This window comes from Loxodonta africana, unplaced genomic scaffold, assembly GCF_030014295.1.
Source record: "Loxodonta africana isolate mLoxAfr1 unplaced genomic scaffold, mLoxAfr1.hap2 scaffold_166, whole genome shotgun sequence".
In the NCBI taxonomy this organism is placed as follows: Eukaryota; Metazoa; Chordata; class Mammalia; order Proboscidea; family Elephantidae; genus Loxodonta; species Loxodonta africana.
In genome coordinates this window covers 358,042-381,539 of record NW_026974914.1, presented here as the reverse complement: position 1 = coordinate 381,539, position 23,498 = coordinate 358,042, and the positions used below count along the sequence as shown (strand labels likewise).

The window sequence follows — 23,498 nt, the reverse complement described above, 5'->3', positions numbered from 1 at the left end:
ATTGTCTACCCACCGGGAAGCGGTCCAGCCAGAAGCCTCCCCCGTTTCATCTCCAGGCTCTCTGTCAGGCCCCTCATACTTGTGATGTGTCTCAGGGGTAGAAGGAAGAGATTTCTCTGAATGAACACATCCAGAGAGGAGCCATAGATGCTGAGGAAGGGCGCCTTGTCTACTGATATCCTAGCGTAAGTGTAAAAGAGGTACCTGCCTGCTGTCCCAGTGTGTCGAACGTGTCCACATCAGGGGTTGGCTACTGTAAAATTATTCCCTGGTGCCCTCGATTTTGTGGCCAAAGACACGAGGGGCCGTTGTGTGTCCATGGGTACAATGGAGGGCTCTGCGGAACGGGCTGGTTAGGCTGGACTTCTCCTATTGGCTCAGTGTTTGTGACTCGTCCCCGTCAGAAGTTCCGCCCAGCCTTCTGGTGGCTGTCTCCATGAGGATTGGGAAAGAAGCCCTAGGCCCCGCACTCGGCCTTCACCTGGCCTACCTGGCCTCTTTACCCTCATCTAGACCGCTCTGTGCATGAAAGAAAGGATGTCGGCCACTGACCAAGCATCCTCATTTCCTTGGAAGTATTAGGCTCCTTGCGTGGGCAGAAGACAGCCAAGGTCAGCCTGAGCCTAGACACCTAGTGACCTGTGACACTGCAGCCAGCGATAGATGTTGATGTCCACGCTCAGGTATCCGCAGTTGACGGATTCAGAGTGGTCAGAGGAGAAGTGTAACTAGAGATCACACACTCATGAGGGCACGGGCCAAAGGTCAGGGAAAATAGCTGAGGTCGTGGAGCTCTAGCGGAGCCAGTCAAGGGCCCAGGCCTCCCTCCTGTACGTGGCAAAGAGGTGTCACCTTCCGCAGAGTATGCTGCCACCCGCAGACTCTGGACTGCTGGGGCCCTGGATGCCCGGATTTTGGCCTTGTGTTTGGAGAAGTGACGTGCATGCAGTGTGCCACCGGGGGCTGTGGCCCAGCAGAAGCAAAATCTTGAAAATGGGAGCTTCAGTTGACTTTGCGTGTTCTCTCCCTTGGCTGAGTGCCATCCTGTGTTTCCTAGCAGGAGAAGGCATTCGTGGAGAAAGGCAGATTCCATGTGTGCAGGCAAAGTGTGTGCTGACATGATGAGACCCTGGAGACCAGGGTGGACTCTTCAGACCCAGGACAGGCCTCTGGCAGGTATGTGTCAATGTTTTCTGCCCGTGGCACTCAACCGGGTATTTGCATACAGTGTCATCAGCAGAATTAGTAGTCTCCGGAGAGGCTACCACATGTCAGCAAGCTTCACCTGGCCAGAGTCCACCCGTGATGTAGCTCCCCAATCAGTCACTACTGTCTAGACCTTCCAGATAGACTAGCAGATCTTCTCTGCCCATGGGCAACCAGTAGAGCCAGAGGCCTTCCCCCTTTGCTCTTTCGTCTCTAGGCACTCTATCAGGCACTCCAAGCTGTGAAGTGACTCAGGGAGAGAAGGAAGAGATTTCAGAGAATGAACACATACAGAGAGAGAGGCAAGAGATGCTGAGTGGGGATGTCTTGCGTACTGATATCCTCAGGAAAGTGGGAAAATTGGACCCTGGCCTGCTCTGCCAATGCCGTGAAGCAGTCCACTCCAGGGGCTCCCTTGTGCCTGCATAGCCTTTCCCAGGGTGTGCTCAAATCCTGTGGCCACTAGGTGTCCTAGGTCACAATGGAGGACCCTGTGTCATCTGCCTGGCGGACTGGATCTCTGCCATTGGCTGAGTCTTGTCACCAGGCCCATCATAAGCTCTGCCCACTCTTCCGGTGGGGAGACTCTCTCCATGGTGATGGCAAAGAAACCTTAGTCCTGCCCACCTGGCCTTCACTTCACGTACCTGGCCTGCTGACCCTCACTCAGACCTCTGTGTTGATCAAAATGAATGTCCGCCAGTGGCCCGGTGTCAGCGTCTGGTATAAAGGATTCGGGACTGTGCCTGAGGCAGAAGGCAGCCTAGGTCTGCGGGTACCTGGAAGTCTAGTGACTTGTGACGCTGCTGCCAGTGACAAATGGTGACTCCCACACTCACATATCCCCTGGTGGCAGAAGGATAGTGATGGGTGGAGAAACATGGCTCCGGAGCACACGTTCAGTGGGGCACCGGCGAAATGCCAGGGCCAGTAGTGGACGTCGTGGAGCTGTATGGCGAGCCAGTGAAGGGCCTAAGGATTTCTCCGATGAGGCAAAATGCAGATCAAGCCAAGGAACACAAAGATAAAGCAGCTGAAGAAATTAAAAAGGTTACTCAAGAACATAATTAAAAATTTAATAAGCTGTAAGAAACCATAGAGAGACTGCAATCAGAGATTGAGAAGATTAACAATAAAATTACAGTTAGAAAACTCAATAGAAAGTAAGAAGAGCACAATTGAGGAATTGGAAGGCAGAATTACTGAGATTGAAGATCAAACTCTTGGGACTAATATATTTGATGAGAAAGCAGATAAAAGAATTTTAAATGAAGAAATCCAAAGAATCATGTGGGACTTTATCAAGAGAAATAACTATGAGTGATTTCAGTACCAGAACAGGGAGGGCTAACAGAAAATACAGAGGGAACTGTTGAAGATTTGTTGGCAGAAAACTTCCATGATATCATGAAAGATGCTCATCGAATTCCACATAAGGTAGATCTCAAAAGAAAGTGACCGAGACACATAATAATCAAACTTGCCAAAATCAAATATAAAGAGAATTTTAAGAGAGGCTAGGGATAAAGGAAGTCACCAACAAAGGAGAGTAAATAATAAAAAACTTGGACTACTCAGCAGAAATCATGCAGGCAAGAAGGCAAAGGGATGACTTACACAAAATATTGAAGGAAAAAAATTGCCAGCCAGGAATCAAACCATAACCCTGGCCCTCTGGCCCTCTGGCCCTCTGGCCCTCTGGCCTTAGCCCTCTAACTCTAGCCCCTAAGCCCTGAGCCCCAAAGCCCCTAAGACCCTAAGCCCTTAGGTCCTAACCCCCAAGGCCCTAAACTCTAACCCTAACCCAAACCCTAACGCCTATACCCTAAACTCTACAACCTAAACACCTACACCCCAAAACACTACACATCAAAACCCTACACACTAAACCCTATACTCTAAGCCTCAAACCCTAAACCCAAACCTCAAACCCCAAACCCTAAACCTAACCGTAAACCCTAATACCTAACCCTAACCCCTAACCACCCTAACCCTAATGACCCTAACTCTAACCCTCGAACCCTAACCCTCTAACGCTAACATGAAACCCTAATCCGAAACCTGAACCCTCTAACTCTAACCTCTAGCCCTAACCCTCTAACCCTAGCCCTAATCCTAACCCTAACCTCCAAACCCAACCCCAAACCCTAAACCTCAAATCCCTAGCCCTAAACCTAAGAATGAGCCTAAGCCTAACCCTATCACTTAACTCTAAACCCTAAACCATAACACTTAAAACCCTAACACGCAAAACCCTAACACCCTTAGCCCTAACACATTTAACCCTAACACCCTAAACGCCAAAACCCTAAACACTAACACCCTTAACCCCAACCCCTAACCCCTAAACCCTAAACTTAAACACTAAACCGTCAAACCCTCTAACCCTAATACCCTAAACCCTAACCCCAGCCCCCAGCCTTAAAGCTCACTCTAAGCCTTAAACCTTAAGCCCTAAACCCTAGGCTCTAAGCCCTAAGCCCTAAACTCTAAATCCTAAAACCCTAAACTCTAAGCCCTAAGCCTAACCCTCTAATCCTAAACCCCAAAACCTTACCCCAAACCCCTAAACCTTAAGCCCTAGCCCTAACCCCTAACCCTAATCCTCTAAGCCTAACCCTCTAACCCTAACTCTCTAACCCTAACCACAACACCAACCCCAACCTCTGAACCCTGAAACCCTAACCCCCTAACCCCAAGCTTCTGAACCCTAAGCCTAAACCCTCTAACCCTAAACCCTAACCTTCACCCCCTCACACCCTCACCTTCTCACTCCCTCACTCTATAATCTTCTCACCTCTAACCCCCTCACCCTCTAACCCCTGACCCTCTAACTCCCTCAATCTCTAACCCCCAACCCTCTAGACCCTAACCCTCTAACACCCACCCTCTAACCCCAAACCACATATCCCAAACAAACCCAACACCAACCCCAACCCTAAACCTAACCTCTAACCCCTAAAACCTAACCCAAACCCTAACGACTAAACCCCAAAACCCTAAACCCCAAACTGCAACCCCTAACACCTAACCTGTAACTCCAAACTCTAACTTCAAACCCTAAACCTAACCCTAACACCTAACCCCAACCAAAAAATCCTAACCCTAAACTCTAACCCCAAACCCTAACAACCCTAACCCTAACATCCCTAACCCCAAACCCTAACCGTTTTTGTTAGCAGCCGTAGCACATAACCACTAGCCACCAGGGTTTCCACGAGCAGTCACAGGAATAGACATATGCACACCCGTGTTCACTGCAACATTATTCACAGTAGCAAAAAGATGGGAACAACCTAAGTGCTCGTCCACAGAGGAATGGATAAACAAACTACGGTACATACACACAGTGGAACACTACACGACAATAAAGACCAATGATGAATCTCCGAAACATCTCACACCATGGATGAATCTGGGGCGCATCACACTGACTAAGTCAATCACAAAATGACATATACAGTGAGAGACCACTATCATAAAAACTCATGAAAACATTTACGCACAGAAACAATCCTTGATGTTCACCAGGGAGACGAAGAGTGGGTAGAGAAAAGCCAACTAAACAATAACCAAAAAAACCAAACCCACTGCTGTCGAGTCAATTCCAGCTCATAGCGATCCTACAGGACAGATTAGAACTGCCCCATAGAGTTTCCAAGGAGTGCCTGGTGGATTCGAACTGCAGACCTTTGGTTAGCACCGATGGCTCTTAACCGCTACGCCACCAGAGTTTCCAACCAAACAACAGATCGGTGGTAACTCTGGCGAAGGAAAGACGGTACACAAGACTGGGGAATCAACCTCAGCCTCACTCTAACCCTAACCCTAAACCACTTGTGCCCGAGCCTAGTAACCCCAGCCCTAACCCCAACCCCCAACCACCTAAAACCTATACCCCTAAACCTAACTCCCAAACCTCTAACCCCCAAACCCTAACCCCTAACCCTAATCCTCTAACCCTTCTGCATCTCTGGGCCTCTCGACTCTCCGTCTATTTTCTCCCTCGAAATCGTACTAACACTCAGTGGAATTTTGAAGTTTGAGCTGTGCTTTGCTTCTTGATGTCTCCACCGGTCCCATCAAGGCACTGCATCATTTGCTCTGCTTCACTATTCAGTTCCAAAACCAAGGCTTAGAATCGCCTGACACTGAACTTCAGCGATTCGGTGCAAGGCCGCGAGAGGGCGCGCGCACCGCCGGTTCTGTTCTGCCCACCAGGCCCTCCGAGCACCGGAACCTCCTGGACCTAAGCCGGGACGACCTGGGTACCGCTGCAGTGGCGACAGCAGAAGCTTTTCTTCCCGAGGGACCCAAGGCCCCAGGGCGCTCTCTCAATACTCCCATTAATGCTATGATTATCCTAACCCACTCCTTCTGCGTGACCTAGTGGGTCCTCTACCAGGCCGAGGCTTCAGGACCCGCAGCCCCCCGCCGTGGTCACGTAGAGGAACCTGCAGGGCCGCGCCCTCCCCGCCCAAGCTCTGCCCCTCCATACCCTGATGCCCTGCAGGCCTCTACTAGGTCCCCACCCAGGGGAGAGTTGTCGCCCCGCACAGGTGGGGGGACACGAGGGAACATTCGGAAACCACCCCTAGGCACGAAGCTGACTGCCCGATTGCCGGTATTGAGACCATGTGAGCAGGGCTGCCCCGCCAACTGGAGCCTGCAGGACATCACTCACGTTTGTCAGCTTCTCACCGCCCTCTGGGCTTGGGGTCCCAGAGCAGCCAATCCCCCGGGGGGGGGGGCGGTCCATCCGCAGGGGCTGGAAGATCGGGTTGGTGCCCATGGCCGGAGCGCTTAAAACCCTTAGAAACCCTCATAAACCGTCAGCTCCAGACCTTCAAATGTCAGCCCGAGAGACACCTAATCTCCAACCTAAAAAAAAAAAAAAAAACACACCCGTTGCCATCGAGTCAATTCTGACTCATAGTGACGCTATAGGACAGAGTAGAACTGCCCCACAGTTTCCAAGGAGCGCCTGGTGGATTCAAACTGCCAACCTGGGTAACCACTACGCCACCAGGGTAACCCACTAAACCTACTGCCACCAGGGTAGAGGCTCCAAATCCCGCCAGTGTGAGGAACCCTCAAATCCCCTCAGCACCAGAGACCCCGTCCACAGTGACCGGTACACAGCGCCGCACAAACGTTTAAGTTAACAAACGACCTGGTTGCTCAGGACCCCTTCCTGCTACCCCCACCCCCGCCACCCAGAGGGGGAGCGGGACCCGGCATCCACACTGTTAACAGACACTGAATCGCTGCTGCTTCCACAAGGAGTAGGATCCCCACGCTGCTCCACAGATTCCCAGGACCCCTTCCTTTCCTGGTGGGGCCGCGCCGACGCCCCAGCCCCAAGAGTAGACCGGCCAGGCGCGGGCGCGGGGTGCCTCAGCCTCCCAGGCACAGCGCCCAAAACAATAAGGGGCAGCATGGCCTTGGGCGGGGGATCCCTCTCTCCCCTGTCCGTGGCACCCTACGGAGTCTGGTGGGGGTGGGAGGAGGAATGGGGGCGAGTGCCCCGCCCTCAGTCTGGAATCTCACCCTCCCGGACGAACTCTAGGCCTTGGTTTCCCCTCTGGCAGAGGGAGCAGGTGGGGGGCGGGGTGGGCAGGCCCCCATCCCCCAGCTTGGCCCGCAAACCCGCCCCGGGCAGAGTAGGGACCTGGGCGCAGCCCTGGACACGGCCTTTCTCCCCAAGCCCTTCAAGCCCCCAGGCCCGAGGGCACTCCGCAGCTGGATCCCGTGGCTGGACCCCCCTCCCCCGCTGCAAAGCCATGGGGATGCAAATTTCCCGGACCAGCTGCGTCTCCCGGGCCAGAGGCTCCCTCTCGCAGCCCGTAGAGTGGCTGCATCCGCCCGCCCCCACGCAGCGTCCGCCCCCGAGGATCACTCGGGATGGGGTAAGCTGGAGGGGGCGACGCGAGCTGCTAACCCAACGTCCGGACTCTCCAACCTCTGGAGCCCACGGGATGCTGGGACTGGGACCCGCACTCCTGGTGCCTTCCCTCCACACCTTCGAGGGGCCAGGCTTGTTCAGTCTGGGAGCTGGTCCCTCCACCCAGCTGCCGGAGTTTCATACCTTTCAGAGAACACGGCAGGGAAAGCAGCACGAACACCGTCCGCTCTAAGGCGCGCCATCCGGCCCGGACCCCTCACCACCCGTCCCAGCGCTTCCGGGAGTAACTGGCTAGATGGCGTGGAACATGGCTGCTGGCCCGGCCCAGCGGCCCGGGTGTGGGGCGGGCGTGGGGGGGGTTGGGCCTCCAGAGGGAAGGGTGGGGTCTAGAAGCAAGGAGAATGCCAAGGTGTGCGGGGTGAGGAGACGGGGAGACGTCAGGAGAGGGCCCTCTCGCGTGCAGAGTTAAGTATTGGAGGTGCAACGGTTAAGTGCTTGGCTAACTGAAAGGTGGGCCGTTGGAACCCACCAGCTCAAGGGTTGAAAAGATCTGGAGATGGGCTCCCGTAAAGATTCTAACCAAACAAAATCCAAACCAGTTGCTGTTGAATCAATTCCGACTCATAGTGACCCTATAGGGCAGAGCAGAACTGCCCCATAGGGTTTCTAAGACTATAAGTCTTTACAGAAGCAGACTGCCATGTCTTTCTGCAAAGAACCAACTGGTAGATTCGAACTGTCCACCCTTTGGTTAGTGGCCAAGCTCTTAACCACGGGGCCACCAGGGCTGTGCCATAAAGACTGCAACCTAGGAAACCTTGTGAGGCAGTTCTAAGTTGTCATACAGGGTTGATATGAGTCAGAATCTCTTGATGGCACACAACCATGATTGTACTAAGAAAAATTCCTCCAAGCAGCTGTCTACATGACCCCTGAAGCACACATGCATGCACGCTATCAAAGCAGTGCGGCCAAAGACAGGAAATTGGAAAAGAGACATTATAGAGTGGGCAGTGAAAAGGGATTTCTGAGGGACATGCAGCTCAAGCAGAGGAGGTAGCATACAACTAAATGCCCTTCTCCTTCTATTGTTCAATGGTCTTGAGAAAGAATGTGTCCCAGGAATTAACTGTAGCCCAGGAGATCTTGAAGACAGCAAATACAGAGGACCAGTCAGGATGCTTCTGCAGTGGTCAGGGTGAGGAGTGATGGTGGTAGTGCAGGTGGGAACAGTGGGCAGGCTTGAGGTGTACTTTGGAGCTTGAGCTGCCAAGAATTGCTGGTGGATCAGATGTATGGGATGAGGGGAACGGAGAATCAAAGGTGACTTCTAGAATTCAGGCTACCATGAGCGCATGGTCACCAGAGCTATTCTCTACCATGTGGAAAACCATGGAGGAACAAACTTGAGAAAATGACCAAACGATTTTTTCTGGACATGTTAGATTTGGATGTCTGAGGTCATCCAAGTGTGAAGAACAGTTCCCAGCTGTGGATACCACTCAGAGGTAGAGTAGTTCCTGAAGCACACATGCATGCACGCTATCAAAGCAGTGCGGCCAAAGACAGGAAATTGGAAAAGAGACATTATAGAGTGGGCAGTGAAAAGGGATTTCTGAGGGACATGCAGCTCAAGCAGAGGAGGTAGCATACAACTAAATGCCCTTCTCCTTCTATTGTTCAATGGTCTTGAGAAAGAATGTGTCCCAGGAATTAACTGTAGCCCAGGAGAACTTGAAGACAGCAAATACAGAGGACCAGTCAGGATGCTTCTGCAGTGGTCAGGGTGAGGAGTGATGGTGGTAGTGCAGGTGGGAACAGTGGGCAGGCTTGAGGTGTACTTTGGAGCTTGAGCTGCCAAGAATTGCTGGTGGATCAGATGTATGGGATGAGGGGAACGGAGAATCAAAGGTGACTTCTAGAATTCAGGCTACCATGAGCGCATGGTCACCAGAGCTATTCTCTACCATGTGGAAAACCATGGAGGAACAAACTTGAGAAAATGACCAAACGATTTTTTCTGGACATGTTAGATTTGGATGTCTGAGGTCATCCAAGTGTGAAGAACAGTTCCCAGCTGTGGATACCACTCAGAGGTAGAGTAGTTTTCTGGGTTCTAAGAATTTGGAGATCATCAGCCTATAGCTGATTTGAAAGCCACTGGTGGTGCGATGATTATGCATTTGGGTGCTACCAAAAGGTCTGCAGTTTGAATCTACCAGTCACTCCTTGGAAACCCTGTGGGGAAGCTCTACTCTGTCCTATAGGGTCCCTATGAGTCAGAATCCACTCGACAGCGACTTTTTTGTTTTGTTTTAATACTAAGCTCAGAAAAGTTGTGTGTCAGGGTTGTATTTTTTCACAATACTTATTCAAGCAGTTCGAATCTACCAGCCACTCCTTGGAAACCCTATGGGTCAATTCTACTCTGTCCTTTAGGGTTGCTATGAGATAGAATCGACTCAACAGCAATGAACTTAGTCTTAGAGGAGCCCTTTGTCTGTCAAAGCTGAGAGTTTTACTTCATACTTTTTAAAACTGCCATGTCTCATGTTACGTGGCTACCCTTACAGGAGCATTTTTGGTGCTAACTTGACTTGTTCTTGGTGAAGGGCTCTGTATTCATTTTCTAGGGCTGCCATAGTAAATTACCAAAAACTCAGTGTCTTTAAAAAAACATATAATCCAAACAGTCCAAAAAGCTGGATTATATGAAGAAGAAGGGGCCTCAGGATTGGAGGAAGACTCATTAACAGCCTAGACATGCAGATGACACAACCTTGCTTACTGAAAGTGAAGACGACTTGAAGCACTTACTGATGAGGATCAAAGACTTCAGCCTTCAGTATGGATTACACTTCAACATAAAGAAAACAAAAATCCTCACAACTGGAACAATAAAAAAATCACAGTAAACAGACAAAATACTGAAGTCGTCAAGGATTTCATTTTACTTGGATCCACAATCAACACCCATGGAAGCAGCCGTCAAGAAATCAAACGACATATTTTATTGGGCAAATCTGCTACAAAAGACCTCTTTAAAGTGTTAAAAATCGAAGATGTCACTTTGAGGACTAAGGTGTGCCTGAACCAAGCCATGATATTTTCAATCGCCTCATGTGCAGCTAAAGCTGGACAATGAATAAGGAAGGCAAAAGAACAGAAACTTGAATTATGTTGTTGGTGAAGAATAATGAATATACCATGGACTGCTAGAAGAATGAACACACCTGTCTTGGAAGAAGTACAGCCAGAATGCTCCTTAGAAAGGTGGGTGGCAAGACTTGGTCTCACGTCCTCTGGACATATTATCAGGAGGAATCAGTCCCTGGAAAAAGACATTGTGCTTGGTAAAGTAGACGGTCAGTGAAAAAGACAAAGATCCTCAATGAGACAGATTGAGACGGTGGCTGCAACAGTGGGCTCAAACATCGCAATGAGAAAGGCCCAGGGCTGGGCACTGTTCCGTTCTGTTGTACACAGGGTCGCTATGAGTTGGAACTGACCCAACAGCACCTAACAACAACATCATAAACACACTAGATCTCCTGGGGATAGAATGTCATATTCAGTGTAGAATAGATAGAGTTTCTTTGTTTGTTTGTTTACCATATTTACTATCACTTACATTTGATAACTTCCACATTCTGTTGGATCGCTTTTCTTTGGAATGGATACAAACGTGCATCTCTTGCAGTCTGTTGGCCAGGTAGCTAGCTTCCAAATTTCTTTGCATAGTGGAGTGGGCATGAACAGTGCTGCATCTGTTCGTTGAACCAACTCAGTGGGTATTCTGTCAGCTCCTGGAGCCTTGTTTTTCACCAGTGCCTTCAGTGTAGCTTGGACTTCTTGCTTCACTACTACCAGTTCTTGATCATATGCCACCTCATGAAATGACTGAAAGTTGACCATTTCTTTTGGTACTGTGACTCTGTGTATTCTTTCCATCTTTTGTGTGTGTGCTTTAAGTGAAACTTTACAAATCAAGTCAGTCTCTCATACAAAAATTAGTATACAGCTTGCTATGTACTCCTAGTTCCTCTCCCACTAATGAGACAGCACACTCCTTCTCTCAGCCCTGTATTCCCCATGTCCATTCAGCCACTTTCTGTCCCCCTCTGCCTTCTCATCTCCCCTCCAAACGGGAGCTGCCCACATAGTCTCATGTGTCCACTTGAGACCAGAAGGTCACTCCTCACCACTATCATTTTCCATGCTATAATCCAGTCCAATCCCTGTCTGAAGAGTTGGCTTTGGGAATAGTTCCAGTCTTGGGCCAACAGAAGGTCTGGGGATCGTGACCTCTAGGGTTCCTCTAGTCTCAGTCAGATCATTAAGTCTGATTTTTTTATGGGACTTTGAGGTCTGCATCTCACTGCTCTCGTGCTCCGTCAGGGATACTCTGTTTCGTTCCCTGTCGTAGCAGTCTTCAGTTGTAGACGGGCACCATCTAGTTCTTCTGGTCTCAGGCTGATGTAGTCTTGGATTTACGTGGCCATTTCTGTCTTTTGGACTCATAATTACCTTGTATCTTTGGTGTTCTTCATTCTCCTTTGCTCCAGGTGGGTTGAGACCAATTGATGCATCTTAGATGGCCGCTTGATAGTGTTTTTAAGACTGCAGACGCCACTCACCAAAGTGGGATGCAGAATGTTTTCTTAATAGATTTTATTATGCCAATTGACCTAGATGTCCCCTGAAAACATGGTCCCCCTACTGCTGCCCCTGCTACTCTGACCTTTGGAGCTTTTGGTTTATTCAGGAAACTGCTTTTGGTTTAGTCCATTTATGCTGACCTCTCCTTTATTGTATGATGTCTTTCCCTTCACCTAAAATAGTTCTTGTCTACTATCTCATTTGCGAATATCCTTCTCCCTCCCTTTCTCCCCACCCTCATAACCATCAAAGAATATTTTCTTCTCTGTTTAAACTATTTCTTGAGTTCTTATAATAGTGGTCTCATACAATATTCGTCCTTTTGCAACTGACTAATTTCACTCAGCATAATGCCCTCCAGATTCCTCCAAGCTATGAAATATTTCACGGATTCATCATTGTTCTTGATCTATGTGAAGTATTCTATCGTGTGAATGTACCACAATTTATTTATCCATTCATCTGTTGGTGGGCACCTTGGTTACTTCCATCTTTCTCCTATTGTAAACAGTGCTGCAATGAACATGGTTGTGCATATATCTGTTCATATAAAGGCTCTTATTTCTCTAAGATATATTCCAAGGAGTGGGATTGCCATATGCTATGGTAGTTCTATTTCTAGCTTTTTAAGGAAGTGCCAGATTGATTTCCAAAGTGGCTGCACCATTTTAAACTCCCACCAGCAGTGAATAAGTGTTCCAGTCTCTCTACAACCTCTCGAACATTTATTATTTTGTGATTTGGGATTAATGGCAGCCTTGTTGGAGTGAGATGGTATCTCATTGTAGTTTTGATTTACATTTCTCTAACGGCTAATGATTATGAGCATTTCCTCATGTATCTGTTACCTGCCTGAATGTCTTCTTCGTTGAAGTGCCTATTCCTATCCTTTGCCCATTTTTAAAATGGATTATTTGTCTTTTTGTTATTGAGTTTTTGCAATATCATGTAGATTTTAGAGATCAGATGCTGATCGGAAATGTTATAGCTCAAAACTGTTTCCCAGGCTGTAGGCAATCAGTTTACTCTCCTGGTGAAGACTTTGGATGAGCATAAGTGTTTGATTTTTAGGAGTTACCTAATTTCTCTTTGGGTACTTGTACATTGTTAGTAATGTTTTTTGTTACAATCCCACCCTAATCCTCTTTAACATAAAATTACAATCACAAAATGGAGGACAACTACAGAACACTGGGAATCATGGCCTAACCAACTTGGTACACACATTTTTCGGGGGGGACATAATACAATCCATGACATCCACCTTTTAGTATATTTTGGGGACTGGCTCTTTTAGTCAGAAACAGGTTGAATAAAAGTGCTTACTTACCAGCAGTTTCCCGACAGTGTTGGTGACGGATCCCCAGTTGGATACACACAATCACACTGACTGCATTTGCGGTGCCTCAGCAAGTCCCACTTGCCTTCGTAACACTGATCTCTAGAACAAAACACAGCTCTGTAAGCAAGTCAGTTAAAAATAAAGGCATTGGATATTGAACATCACTAAAGACATAAGTGCATATTGGTTCTGTGTTGGTTGCCAGAATCTAATTCTCTTAATTAATTCATATTTTTTGTAGATATTTTTCTTGCTCCATATACCCAGAGTTCTGTGTACATATAATGAACATTCTACACGTAGGTTTCTCACAAATATTACCCAATGTCATTCATTTTTTTGACCATTCACTCAATGTTCAAGAATAAATTGAAGTATAGGAAATATTCTTATGGTTATTTAACTCTAAGGATGAAGAAATTGCATAGCGGGTCTTGGCTCCCTTTAGAAATTCTCTACCTGATGCAGTTCCACACAGCAACACGGACCTTCATCTCAGCACAGGAAGAAAGACAGCTTTGTCTCAATATCTGCCACTGCTCTTCACCTTCTACTAAGGTAAAAATTCTTCAGCCTGCCAAGAGCATTGTTCAAGAATTGGCTTCAAATCTCTCCTTGAAAAGTACAGTGAAAAATCTTATAAAAATGTTAAGTTTTATTATTAGGCAAACCACTATTTTGTCAAATCATCGTCTCTATATAAATTTTTCACCACTATGTGGCTTAAGGCAGCAATCAGGTGTGTAATAATGTGTATATCATTACATTTCAAATTATAAAGTGATGTTCCAATGGTTTAAAGAGTTGGAGGGACTATTGTGGCTAGAGAATATTGAATCAAAAAATATTTTGACATGAAAGTTTCAACAACAAATATGTTCCATAACTGTAGGTGTACTTGTAGATAAATATTTAATGTAATAATTCGGATGGTTAAAAAAGACAAAAACAAATAAAAACACATTAAACAGCAGAATAAGTCAATAGATGTCTATTATCATGACAGATACAAACAGAAAACAAAGAATAAAAAATAAGTGCAGCAGAGGTTACCAGCATTATGTAAAAGAGAGGAGCATCTTGACACCGAAATAAAATAGCTAGATGCTTCAAAATGTGCATCCAGCAGCTTTTCCTTTTAGCAGGTGTTGCAATTTCTGATTTATTGGAATTAAACTAGTTGTCCATGTCATTCACGTATTATTTTAGTGCAATAAATCATTTTACAAGTCCCATGCTGTAGAAAAAATGCTTAAATCATTACATAAACATAGCTTTGCTCACAACTCTTCCCATTCTGAATCCATTACTTTTCCCTTTACCACTTCCTAAATAGCTTTGAAAATCTTCGCAAAGCTGTAAACCCAAGTTCTAGTCCCACCACCATTTTATGTGATACTGATCACTCTGTATCCCTGTGAAGTCTTTTTTTTTTTTTTTACCTCGTCACTATTGTCGACTCAACATGTTTACTGCCTTATTGCGCTCTTTACCTGTTGTTGAAGCCTTGGTATTTACTTTCAAATGTCTTTCTTATTTCTCTACCTTAACAGTTAAAACAGTGTTTCATTTTATTTGCTGTTGTTGTTTTCTTTTATTATATTTCTTCTTGTCCACTCAGAGTTCAGGCATGATTAAACATATGGGTAATTACATTTTTGTGGAGACAGAATGGGATTTAGAATCAAGTTTCAATTACCCGGGTTTTACTTCCTTCATTGACTAGCTGTATATCGGCAATACTTACTGACTATAAAACTTAATTTCAACATTTGTAAAACAGGTTACAATCTATGCTTTTTTTAGATATATACATTTTTTAAAATTTCAAAATATAAATTCACCAAAAATGATGTTAACATTTAGATTTTTCTTGTGATAAAAAAACTAAACCAAACCTGTTGTCATCAAGTTGATTCCAACTCATACCGACTCTATAGGACAGAGGAGAGCTGCGCCATAAGGGCTTCCAAGGAGTGGCTGGTGGATTTGAACTGTCGGCCTTTTGGTTAGCAGCCAGGTTGTAATCCACTACATCACCAGGACTCCTTTCTTGTAATAAGTCAGATAAATTGATAAGCTTATATTCCAGCTATGTATTTAGTGCATGAAATATGTCAAAGAGAATTATGTAATGTTTAAAAGTTTAAAATGTAAATTGATCAAAAATTATAATAAATTCCAAATAAGTAAGATAAAATGATTAGCTCCAAATCTCAGTAGGGGTTTAAATGCCTTTGAGACCAGTTGGTGCTCCTGTTTTCACCCATTCTCAATGGCACAAACTCAGCATCAGTCTCTGAATAGTGATTATGATGCTAACCCTGTAGACGATCAGGAGTGGTTAGGCTACTATTTTCACATGTTTTGCTGGCTAATAGATTTAAATTATCTTTACTGTCTAATATTTTTTATCTTTTACTTTTGGAGAACGAAGTCAATTGTTCATGTCGTATTATGTATGGTACAGCCCAGAGTGTTTGTAGTGTTCAATACTTTAAATTTCTCACCACTTTCATCATTACTTTTTTGTATAGGAAACTCAGGAATCAAATATTTTATACTGTCCAGCAATGCTTACACTGTAAGTATAAAGTGGGAGCCATTATAACGTTAAGGGAAATATCATTGATACAATGTTGGCTTTTTAATTAGGCAGATTTGTCTTTGTAATCCCACTCTGCCCTTAATTGGCTGATGACTTTAAGTATGCTTCTTTACTTTCCGTAGCCTTGATTTACTCACCCACAGAATGGGACGATGACCTTCATCTGGAAAGAATATACATATATACATATATACAGACGTATGAAGCTTACTTCTGACAATACTAACAAATATTGCTATTTTTTTTTTTTTTGCCTTCTTTACTCCAAGCTTCTAGACGGTTTACTCAGTTACATTTCCTTCCTTCCTTTCTTCTTTCTTTCTATGCTGCCTCTTTTTTTTTCCCTTTCAGTTTTATTGTGAATTCATAAACGCTAGGTTGAATTTCAGTGTTTATATGCTATTGGGGGTATGCATATAAGTAAGCAAATTTAGCTTCCTGAAATTGAAATGTAGGTAATTCCTGCACTGTCTGCCTCACATGACATGCGAAAGTTATTTAAAATAGTAAGAAAATATAAATATGTTACTTATTATCTATTGAATCCATACATCAGGCTAGATAATTTAACTGTCATGTTGAAGTGATAAATTTATAAATATAGATATTAATATTTTGTTATTAATGTAAGAAGAGTAAGTTAGACACCTAATATGAAGAGCAGGTAAGGATTTCAAAAGGATTGGTTCTCAGAAGAGTAGGACTAGAACAGTAATAAACAAAAGGTAAAATATGTTCGTAGCAGGAACATACAGAAGGTTGCTTCTACAATGGTGTTTAAAATAGAATAATGTATATTTGATTAGACAATCATTTATGGGAATAAAAAGATTAAGAAAATTTATCCTTACCTGCAAAATCTTAGAACCGAAAAACCAAACCAAACCCAGTGCCGTCGAGTCGACTCCACTCCTACTCATGGCGACCCTATAGGACAGAGTAGAACTGCCCCATAGAGTTTCCAAGGAGCGCCTGGAGGATTCAAACTGCTGACCCTTTGGTTAGCAGCTGTAGCACTTAACCACTATGCCACCAGGGTTTCCACAAAATCTTAGAAGCAGCAACATATTCATCATATTTCATCCAGAACATTCCTGATGTCCTGCAGTCATGCATTTAAAGTCATTTTTGCAGAAACATTCATTTTTATAGCTACTTACCTTCCTGGTGATTACATCATTGGCTCATAAAGACGAGAAAAAGAACCAAATGCAATTTGGCTGTCTTGACTGGGTCCCAAAGAAGACTATTAAGTTAAACAAATGAATAGAAACATCTTAAATAAGCAATATCTTCTATGTGCAACTGCTTGTGTGTGGCACCAGGAAAATAAACACTAATCAAGGTAATTTTAATTCCCAGTGAAATGAAACATCATATGGAAACATGGGGATTTTACTCTCCCTTGATAATTATATCATCTAGAATCATCTCATGTGAGATTTTTATCATAAAGGAAGGGTCCATGGAAAGGAGATGCCTGACTGGAGCCCGCTGTGGATTATTCTTAATTGCCTCTCCACTCTCACATTCCCAAAAGGAAGGAGGATATCAGGGCTTAATATGACTCAAGTACAGCATGAAAAAATGGAATATGTTTGCAAATGTCAACACAACTATTTGTAAAATAATTAGATATTTATTAAATCATTTTGTGAGAAATGAAGTGGCTCTGATCAGACTTAAATAAATGGGTTGACTAATTTTTTTTTTGTTGTTAATATTTGAATGTACCATGCAACTAGGTTGATGGAAGTTGTATATAAAAGTTATCCAAATCACTCAGTAGGATCATTTCAAAGAATCTGAAAAAAGTTAGGAAAATAAATTTGAAATACTGTGGCACTATGAGTCAACCAGAATTACAGAGCGTTCAGTAAATTGGAGTAAAAAAAGAACTGAAGGTATCATTTTCAAGTCGATTGTTGTTAGGTGCCATCAAGTCTGTTCTGACTCATAGCCAAACTATGTATCACAGAACAAAACACTGCCTGGTCCTGTGCCATTCTTACAATCGTTACTATGCTTGAGCCCATTGTCGCACCCACTGTGTCAGTCTCTCTCTTTGAGGGTCTTCCTTTTTTTCCACTGATCCTGTACTGTACCAAGCATGATGTCCTTCTCCAGGAACTGATCTTTCCTGACAACATGTCCAAAGTATGTAAGACACAGTCTCGCCATCCTTGCTTCTAAGGAGCATTCTGGTTGTACTTCTTCCAAGACAGATTTGTTCCTTCTCTTGGCAGTGCATTCAATATTCTTTGCCAAGGCCAAAATTCAAAGGTGTCAATTCTTCTTTGGTCTTCCTTATTCATTGTCCAGTTTTCACATGCATATTAGGTGATTGAAAACACAATGCCTTGGGTCAGGTACACCTTAGTCTTCAAGGTGACATATTTGCTTTTCAACACTTTAAAGAAGTCCTTTGCAGCAGATTTACCTAATGCAATGCGTCTTTTGATTTGTTTAATTTTTTAAATTTTGTTGTGCTTTAAGTGAAAGTTTACAAATCAAGTCAGTCTCTTACACAAAAACTTATATTCACCTTGTTACATACTCCCAATTGCTCTTCCCCTAATGAGACAGCCTACTCCCTCCCTCCACTCTCTCTTTTCATGTCCATTCCTCCAGCTTCTAACCCTCTCTACCCTCTCCTCTTCCCTCCAGACAGGAGATGCCAGCATAGTCTCAAGTGTCCACCTGATCCAAGAAGCTCACTCCTCACCAGCATCCCTCTCCAACCTATTGTCCAGTCCAATCCCTGTCTGAAGAGTTGGTTTCTGTCCTGGGCCAACAGAAGGTCTGGGGGCCATGACCACCAGGGTCCTTCTAGTCTCAGTCAGACCATTAAGTCTGGTCTTTTTAGAGAATTTGGAGTCTGCATCCCACTGCTCTCCTGCTCCCACAGGGGTTCTCTGTGTTCCCTGTCAGGGCAGTCATCAGTTGTAGCTGGGCACCATCTAGTTCTTCTGGTCTCAGGCTGTTGTAGTCTCTGGTTTATGTGGCCCTTTCTGTCTCTTGGGCTCTTAATGACCTTGTGTCCTTGGTGTTCTACATTCTCCTTTGATCCAGGTGGACTGAGACCAATTGATGCATCTTAGATGGCCGCTTGCTAGGGCCGAAGACCCCAGATGCCAATCTCCAAAGTAGGATGCAGAATGTTTTCTTAATAGATTTTATTATTCCAATTGACTTAGATGTCCCTTGAAACCATGGTCCCCAAACCCCTGCCCCTGCTACTCTGGCTTTCGAAGCGTTCAGTTTCTTCAGGAAACTTCTTTGCTTTTGGTTTAGTCCAGTTGTGCTGACCTTCCCTGTATTGTGTGTTGTCTTTCCCATCACCTAAAGTAGTTCTTATCTACTACCTAATTAGTGAATATCCCTCTCCTTCCCCCCTCCCTCCCATCTCTCTTAACCATCAAAGAATATTTTCTTCTCTGTTTAAACTATTTCTCAGTTCTTATAGTAGTGGTCTTATACAATACTTATTCTTTTGTAACTAATTTCACTCAGCATAATGCCTTCCAGGTTCCTCCATGTTATGAAATGTTTCACAGATTTATCACTGTTCTTTATCAATGTGTAGTATTCTGTCGTGTGAATATACCAAAGTTTATTTATTCATTCATCCGTTAATGGGCACCTTGGTTGCTTCCATCTTTTTGCTGTTTTAAACAGTGCTGCAATGAACATAAGGGTGCATATATCTGTTCCTGTAAAAGTTCTTATTTCTCTAGGATATATTCCAAGGAGTGGGATTGCTGGATCTTACGGTAGTTCTATTTGTAGCTTTTTAAGGAAGCGCCAAATTGATTTCCAAAGTGGTTGTACCATTTTACATTCCCACCAACCGTGTATAAGTGTTCCAATCTCTCCACGACTTCCCCAACATTTCTTGTTTTGTGTTTTTTGGATTAATGCCAGCCTTGTTGGAGTGAGATGAAATCTCATTGTAGTTTTGATCTGCATTTCTCTAATGGCTAATGACCATGAACATTTCCTCATGTATCTGTTAGCTACCTGAATGTCTTCTTTAGTGAAGTGTCTGTTCATATCTTTTACCAATTTTTTAATTGTGTTATTTGTCTTTTTGTAGTTGAATTTTTGCAGTATCATGTAGATTTTAGGGATCAGGCACTGATTGGAAATGTCATACCTAAAAACTTTTCCTCAGTCTGGGTAATCTTTTAACTCTTTTGGTGAAGTCTTTGGATGAGCATAGGTGTTCGATTTTTAGGAACTCCCAGCTATCTAATTTTTCTTCTGCATTGTTAATAATGTTTTATATACTGTTTATGCCATGTATTAGGGCTCCGAACAGTGTCGCTATTTTTTCTTCCATGATCTTTATCATTTTAGATTTTATATTTAGGTCTTTGATCCATTTTGAGTTTGTTCTTGTGCATGGAGTGAGGTATGGGTCTCGTTTCATTTTTTTGCAGATGGATATCCAGTTATGCCAGCATCATTTGTTAAAAAAAACTGTCTTTTCCCCGTTTAACTGTTTTGGGGCCTTAGTCAAATATCAACGGCTCATATGTGGATGGATTTATGTCTGGATTCTCAAATCTGTTCCATTGGTCTATGTATCTGTTGTTGTAGGAGTACCAGGCTGTTTTGACTACTGTGGCAGTGTAATATGTTCTAAAATCAGGTAGAGTGAGGCCTCCCACTCTATTCTTCTTTTCCAGGAATGCTTTATTTATCTGGGGCCTCTTTCCCTTCCCTATGAAGATGGTGATTTTTTCTCCATCTCATTAAAAAATGTCATTGGACTCATTAGACCTGGATTGGACTGGACAACGGATTGGAGAGAGAGATGATGAGGAGTGAGCTACTTGTATCAGGTGGACACTTGAGGCGATGTTGACATCTCCTGTTTGGAGGGAAGATGAGAGGGTTAGAAGCTTACAAAATGGTCACGAAAAGAGAGACTGGAAGGAGGGAGCGGGCTATCTCATTGTGTAGTAAGGTGTATATAAGTCTATATGTGAGAGACTGACTTGATTTGTAAGCTTTCACTTAAAGCACAATACAAATTATTTTTAAAAAGTTGGAATTTGGCTTGGAATTGCATTAAATCTATTGATTGCTTTTGGTAGAATAGACATTTTTATAATGTTAAGTCTTCCTATCCATGAGCAACATATGTTTTTCCACATAGGTAGGTCTCTTTTGGTTTCTTGCAGTAGCGTCTTCTAGTTTTCTATGTTTAGGTATTTTACATCTCTGGTAAGATGTATTCCTAAGTATTTTATCTTCTTCGGGGCTATTGTAAGCGGTATTGATTTGGGGATTTCCTTTTCGGTGTTCTTTTCGTTGGTGTAGAGGAATCCAACTGATTTTTGTATGTTTGTCTTGTATCCCGATACTCTGCTGAACTCTTCTATTAGTTTCAGTAGTTTTCTGGAGGATTCCTTAGGGTTTTCTGTGTATAAGATATGTCATCTGCAAATAGAGATACTTTTATTTTTCCCTGCCAATCTGGATGTCTTTATGTCTTTATCTAGCCTAATTGCTATGGGTAGGACCTCCAGCACAGTGTTCAATAAAAGTGTTGATAAAGGGCAAACTTGTCTGGTTCCCTATCTCAAGGGGAATACTTTCAGGCTCTCTGCATTTAGGATGATGTTGGCTATCGGTTTTGTATCAAAGCCCTTTATTATGTTGAGGAATTTTCCTTCTATTCCTATTTTGCTGAGAGTTTTTATCATGAATGGTGTCAAACTTTGTCAAATGCCTTTTCTGCAACAACTGATGAAATCATGTGATTCTTGTCTTTTGTTTTATTTATATGATAGATTACATTAATGGTTTTTCCAATGTTGAACCATTCCTGCATACGTGGTATGAATCCCATTTGGTCATGGTGAATTATTTTTTTGATATGTTGTTGAACTCTATTGGCTAGAGTTTTGTTGAGGATTTTGGCATCTAAGTTCATGAGGGATATAGGTCTGTAATTTTTGTGTGTGTGTGTGATGTCTTTATGTGGTTTTGGTATCAGGGATATGGTGGCTTCACAGAATGAGTTTGGGAGTATTCTGTCCTTTTCTGTTCTCTGAAATACCTTTAGTAGTAGTGGTGTTAACCCTTCTCTGAAAGTTTGGTAGAACTCTTCAGTGAAACTGTTCGGGTCGGAGCTTTTTTTTGGGGGGGGAGAGTTTTTTGATTACCTTTTCCACCTCGTCTTTTGTTATGGGTCTATTTAGTTGTTCTACCTCTGTTTGTGTTAGTTTAAGTAGGTAATGTGTTTCTAGGAATTCATCCATTTCTTCTAGGTTTTCAAATTGTTAGAGTACCATTTTTCAGAGTAATCTGATATGAGTCTCTTAATTTCAGTTGGGTGTGTTGTGATATGGCCCATCTCATTTCTTATTCGGGTTATTTGGTTCCTCTCCTGTTTTTCTTTTGTCAGTTTGGCCAGTGGTTTATCAATTTTGTTCATTTTTTTCAAAAACACTAGCTTTTGATCTTGTTAATTCTTTCAATTGTTTTTATGTTTTCTATTTCATTTAGTTCTGCTCTAATTTTTATTATTTGTTTTCTTCTAGTGCCTGTGAGTTTCTTTTGTTGCTGTCTTTCTATTTCTTCAAGTTGTAGAGATAATTCTTTCATTTTGGCCATTTTTTCTTTTTGTATGTGTGCATTTATTGATATAATTTGGCCTCTGAGCACCGCTTTTGCTGTGTCCCAAAGGTTCTGTTAGGAAGTGTTTTCATTCTTATTGGATTCTATCAATTTCTTTATTCCATCCTTATTTTTTTTTTTTAATGTCTTCTATAATCCAATCTTTTTGGAGCAGGGTATTGTTCAGTTTCCAAGTGTTTGATTTCTTTTTCCTGTTTTTCCTGTTATTGATTTCCACTTTTATGGCCTCTGGTCAGACAAAATGCTTTGTAATATTTCAATGTTTTGGATTCTGCTAAGGCTTGTTTTATGGCCTAATATGTGGTCTATTCTAGAGAATGTTCCATGTGCACTAGAAAAGAAAGTATAGTTGGTTGCTGTTGGGTGGAGTGTTCTGTATATGTCTATGAGGTCATGTTAGCTGATTGTGGCATTTAAATCTTCCGTGTCTTTATTGAGCTTCTTTCTGGATATCCTGTCCTTCAGCGAAAGTGGTGTGTTGAAATCTCCTGGTATTATTGTGGAGCTATCTATCTCACTTTTCAATGCTGATAGAGTTTGTTTTATGTATATTGCAGCCCTGTCATTGGGTGTGTAAATATTTAATATGGTTATATCTTCTTGGTGTATTGTCCCTTTAATCATTATATAGTGTCCTTCCTTATCCTTTCTGATGGATTTAACTTTAAAGTCTATTTTGTCAGAAATTAATATTGCTACTCCTGCTTTTTTTGATTGTTGTTTGCTTGATTTTTTTTTCCATCCTTTGAGTTTTAGTTTGTGTTTCTAATTCTAATGTATGTTTCTTGTAGGCAGCATATAGACGGATCTTGTTTTTTAATCCATTCTGCCACTCTCTGTCTCTTTATTGGTGCATTTAGTCCATTTACATTAAGAGTAATTATGGATAGGTGTGCATTTAGTGCTATCATTTTGATGTCTTTTTTTGTGTGTTGACAGTTTCTTTTTCCCACTTGATTTTATATGCTGAGTAGATTTTCTTTATATATTGTCTTTTCCTCATATTTGTTGTTGTTGATTTTGTTTCTGCTGAGTCTGTATTTTTCCCTTGTATTTTATTTTGATGAGTAGGATAGTTTGTCTCCTTTGTGGTTACCTTATTCTTTACCCCTATTTTTCCAAATTTA

General features: G+C 43.3%; 1 protein-coding gene across 1 annotated transcript; it reads left to right on the top strand.

The window, feature by feature from the left end:
- Window positions 1-1,894: 1,894 nt before the first annotated feature.
- LOC135229214 (uncharacterized) lies at window positions 1,895-17,979 on the top strand. Its single transcript, XM_064278937.1, has 3 exons — window positions 1,895-1,981; window positions 6,776-13,670; window positions 15,650-17,979. The coding sequence occupies exons 1-2, from the start codon at window positions 1,895-1,897 to the stop codon at window positions 7,499-7,501; spliced, it is 813 nt and encodes a 270-aa protein (XP_064135007.1). The 3' UTR covers window positions 7,502-13,670; window positions 15,650-17,979.
- Window positions 17,980-23,498: the final 5,519 nt, after the last annotated feature.

Coding starts and splice junctions, on each gene's coding strand:
- LOC135229214 (XM_064278937.1), top strand. CDS start 1,895: ATGAATGTCCGCCAGTGGCCCGGTGTCAGCGTCTGGTATAAAGGATTC. Junction 1,982..6,775: donor AAGGCAGCCTAGGTCTGCGG/GTACCTGGAAGT, acceptor GACGAACTCTAG/GCCTTGGTTTCCCCTCTGGC.